This window comes from Pinus tabuliformis, chromosome 7 (genome assembly GCF_031772625.1).
Source record: "Pinus tabuliformis cultivar Carrire ecotype Pingquan chromosome 7, CPIR1, whole genome shotgun sequence".
NCBI classification, from domain to species: domain Eukaryota; kingdom Viridiplantae; phylum Streptophyta; class Pinopsida; order Pinales; family Pinaceae; genus Pinus; species Pinus tabuliformis.
In genome coordinates, this window is record NC_142293.1 from 1,748,651,557 (window position 1) to 1,748,656,570 (window position 5,014).

Genomic DNA, 5,014 nt, shown 5'->3' on the forward strand with positions numbered 1-5,014 from the left:
AAGGAGGTCATCAACCCCACCCTATAAGATCAAAAGTATCTATCTGTTTTAACTAGCTCAAAGAAGAAAATTAATATAGCCAAGATTAGAACGAACTCTCGTGAGCTCCATAGTGAAACGGGTCGTTGGGCAGTTCCTAAAACACCATGGATGGAAAGGTTCTGCCATCTCTGTGAGAATACGAACATCGAGGATGAAAATCACTTCATCTTAGAGTGCCCCGCGTACAACCACATTAGATCTCAATTTTAAAATCTTTGTTGTAACACTGACCTTCCTAGCCTTTTACGTTGTCAAAATTACAGTGAGCTCAAGAGGCTTCTCTCCAAGCTTTTTGAGCATAGCAATAAAATCTTAAATCAAACTAAATAATTCGTTTCTTTAGGTTCTATAGACCAAAGTTTGGTCTCAATGGACATTAACCATCATCATCATCATCACATAAAGCATTTTTATAAAATAAATGGTTTCATTCAATCTCCTAATTAATCAAATTACCAATAAAACTAACTTGAGATTTTTTTTTAAATTTAGTCTTGAAAAGTTTTCAAATAGATTATATACACATGTATATATATATTTTTTTAATTTAAAAAATATGTCGAATAACTTAAAAATCTTCAACGAATTAGTGATTTGTCTTATAAAACTTTTTAAAATAAAAATTAAAAAAAATAAAAATAAATAAATAAAAATTAAAATAAAAATAAAAAAAAAAAATAAAAAAAAAATTAACAAATTAAGTAATATACCAAGTGTCATTCATTAAATGCACCAATTAAATATGTTTTCACAAGCAACATGTAATTAAAATATAAAAAAGCAAAAATATAGTTAACAACATGAGATCATAGTATAAGAAGCACAAAATAGTTAACAACATGTACTTGTGAGACATGTCCTTATAGAAACAATCTATGATATATTCAATTTTCTCATTTATGAATTTATTATATTCAACTTCCTTATTTATAAATTCATGTTCATTTTTTCCTCACTATTTTATTTAATAATTGTAATAAAATAAATAAAATATTTGTTTTACTTAATAATTATAATAAAAAATGAAATATTTTTACAACTTAAAATATATATATAATTCTTTTTTTCGGGTTATTTTGTTTAATAATTAAGAATAAAATCTTCGATGCAAATTATATGAATAGAGAGTATTTCTCATGATATTTTAAAATTACAAAATTAAATGGAAAATGTTAAAATAATAATAATACTAATTTAACAAAAAAAAATCACTCACTAATTACATCAATTTAAAATGGAAAGTGTTTAATTTTTTCCTTTTTTTTAACGAAAACGAATATAATTTGTATTAAAAGAAAGCCAAAGTCTGCTGGCCAGTTACATTCAGGAAGCCCAAAAACCAGTTGTCCTCAACATATAGAAAAACTAACACCGCGATCCTAATGTTCTAAGTCTTCTTGACTCCATTAGACAAGACGATTTCCTGAATTTCCCCATGCTTATGAATACAGACAAACTGCTGAAGTAAAAGACAGTAATACATGAGAAACAGAATTAAGGGATTGGATCCCAATCTTCAACCCCGTCTCTTATTCGAATGCCAACAGGAAGGAGGACAACTTTGTTAGCTTCCGCATCCGCTTCCTTATTATTCTACCGAAGAATGTGGAAGAAATTCACCTGAAGAAAGGAGCCAACTAGCTTCTTTATTCTCGCAACCACTCTTGCTAGCCGAAAGTCCCTAAGAGACATGTTATCCACTAGAATTCGAATCAAGGATTGGGAGTCACCAAGAATAATGGCTTTCTCAATACCAAGATCCTGTAAATGCTTAAGGCCCTGCAACAGGGCCATGGCCTCCGCTTGCATGTTGGTACTATGCCCCAAACCCCAGGCATACCTATTCTCTATGCTGCCATCTGCATTCCTAATAACACCTCCAACTCCAGCAAATCCTGGATTGCCTTTGGCAGCCCTATCAAAAAACAGTGAGGAACTATCACGCTTATGGAGCCACATGCGGAAATCGCCCTCAGCAAGCCTGATCTGCTAGTCTTTCATAATTTTGTATTGTCTCTCATCATCAGAATACTGGAGGCCAAGCTTGCTCCCCCACACTAGTTCTTGAGGACTTAAATTTTTTTTTTTTTCCAGCTTCTCAAATTTCTCACCGAGAAATTCCTTGAGCAACGGGCTTTTGACAAAAAAAGGTTACCCTTCTGCGCTTTCTCTTGAAAAATTTTGTGATTGCACTCAATCCAGATTTGTCAGAAGATGAATTTTGGACAGGCCAGCCACGCTGCCTTGAACCAATTGTTTTTGGGATACTTTCCGGGATAGAGGTGAGCCCAATCGGCAAAGAAACCAGTAATCAAGTTGGGCAAACTAACAGTGGATCCCCATGAGGAAAACGCATCTACCCAAATACTCTTGGCGAACTTGCAATTAATCAATAAATGAGAGGCATTTTCCTCATTTTCCAGGCAAAGGGTACATCTAGAAGGGCCCAGGAAGCCTTTCTTTTTAAGCATGTCCTCTGTTAAAATGTTGTTGTTGTAGAAATTTTGAATAATTTAACACATATTCAACAGAGATTATCCTGATCATGTACTATTGCGAAATACATACACAATACATAAGCTCCTCTACGTTGATCATCAATATAGCAGCATCGATAACAATAAAACATCAAGAGCATTCACACATTAACACGGTATGTAACCCAGGGAAAGCATCTCGCTAAAAACCCCACACTATCTGTATATTAATGATTGAGACCATGTTACATTACAAAGTACAATGCTTATCACAAGCAATCCAGTACCAACTCCACCTGTTACACACAATACAGCTAAGATCTGATCTCCAAATCTATTCCACTGCTTGCCTGCCTCCACTGCTCAATACCTGCTCAAGAATTGATGAGAATGGTTTACCAAACTTGTATTTCACCTCCAAAGAATCACTCACAATGTGTAAGACGTGAGCAGAAGCTACAAACTGGGCAAATACATGAGCAAACTCATTGGCATACTCAATCCCTTGATTGTGCAAGATCTGATGCACAACTATAGTCACAACTGATAGCAATTTGATTCTCTAACACCTGTCCCTACTGAACTGAACATGGACTGACATGCAAATGAGTTAACTGATGTATTCTATAGTTGTATTATGAGTTAATAATTAGTTTAACAACTCATCATTAGTCTATTTGCAGTTAGACTAACTACAAATAGTTTAACCAAGTCAAACTGAACACAACTCCATCAACTCCACAATCAACTCCACCAAACTCAACTGATTGAGTTCTAACTGAAGTCATGCATGCAACAACTCAACTGAATCATAAGAAAAGTGTAACTTCCTTCTGACAACTGCGTGGGCCACATCTGTAGCTCAAACTGAAGTGCTCCAAGAGAATAAGATCAAGTTTATAGTCCAAATATTATTATGAGACAATAATATTTGACTTTTCTATTTTTGACAGCCAGTCTAAAAATAGACTTTTATCACCCACACTGTGGTCACCCACACCTTGGTCACCCACATTGTGATCACTCACACTGTGATCACTCACACTGTGGTCACCCACACTGTGATCATCCACACTGTGATCAAAAATAGAACTTGCGCCCTAATTTGCCTGCGGGCCCACTTAGTGAAGGCAACTCTTTTCACTAAGCTCCATCATCTTGTTGCAATCTCAACACTCCCTCTCGACAAGATATGGATTATCAGCAACCCCTATCCTGCCTCGGTGGTACTTGAATTTTCTCCTGGTGAGAGCCTTCGTCAGAATATCAGCATCCTGATCCTCCGTTGGAATGTATGAAAGCAACATGATCCTCCGCTGCACACAATCTCTGATATGATGGTACCTGATGTCAATATGCTTAGATCTATCATGAAATACAAGATTAGCCGAGAGTTTAATGCAACTCTGGTTATCACAGTAAATCACAGTAGCATCCAAATGAGAACCGAACAAACCAACCAGGATCTTCCTCATCCATATAGCCTCGCATGCAGCCAAACTTGCTACCATATACTCGGCCTCCACTGAACTGAGTGTCGCGGATCTCTGCTTCCTGCTGTACCAAGAAACTGTTGTCGATCCAATACTAAAGACCCCTCCTGATGTGCTCTTTCTGTCCGTTGGGATCCCTGCCCAATATTTATCCGTGAAGCCACATAGCTTCACCTCATCCTCCTGTCTGTACCACAAACCATATCCCGATGTGCCTCTCAAGTAGCACAATACATGCTTGCCCGCCTTCCAAAAGAGCTTGGTAGGCTTAACCATAGCTTGTGAAAGCTGGTTAACTGCATAGCATATATCAGGTCGTGTATTGACCAAATACATCAGCGACCCCACCAACTGTCGATAAACAGTGGCATCCACTTCTTCTCCCGAAGTGGCATCCTCCTTCCTCCAACCTCCAGGACGAGGAGTATCAACAGGCTTGCAGCCATGCATGTTGAACTTCTACAGTATCTCCCGAGCATACTTGCCCTGAGAAACAAACAGTCCACCACTGCACTGCCATATTTCCAATCCTAGGAAATAGTGAAGGAGGCCCAAGTCCTTCATCTCAAACTCTGTAGCAAGATCCTTCTTGCATGACAGTATCAACAGCTCATCACCCATTAGAATCAAATCATCAACATACAGTACAATGATAAGCAACTTACCCTCCACCACAATCTGGTATAGGTTAGGATCCGCCTCGCTCTTGGAGAATCCAAGTCCTGTGAAATAGCTGTCTATCCGTGTGTACCAAGCACGTGGTGCTTGCTTCAACCCATACAGCGCTCTCTTGAGCCTACACACATGCGACTCGCTGCTGAAGACCTCAAAGCCTTCGGGCTGCTCAATGTACACCTCCTCCTCAATGACTCCATTGAGGAATGCAGTCTTCACATCCATCTGATGAATGTACCATCCCATCTGCGCTGAGAGAGCAAGAATCGTTCGTATGGAAGAATACCTTGCGACAGGTGCAAAGGTCTCCTCATAATCGATCCCCTC

At 38.0% G+C, this 5,014-nt stretch overlaps 1 protein-coding gene across 1 annotated transcript; it reads right to left on the reverse strand.

Annotated features, from left to right (window-relative positions):
* Positions 1–1,429: 1,429 nt before the first annotated feature.
* LOC149255327 (uncharacterized) lies at positions 1,430–2,001 on the reverse strand. Its single transcript, XM_089455010.1, has 2 exons — positions 1,663–2,001; positions 1,430–1,498 (listed from the first exon to the last, which is right to left on the reverse strand). The coding sequence occupies exons 1-2, from the start codon at positions 1,999–2,001 to the stop codon at positions 1,430–1,432; spliced, it is 408 nt and encodes a 135-aa protein (XP_089311136.1).
* Between the last annotated feature and the right edge of the window lie 3,013 nt (positions 2,002–5,014).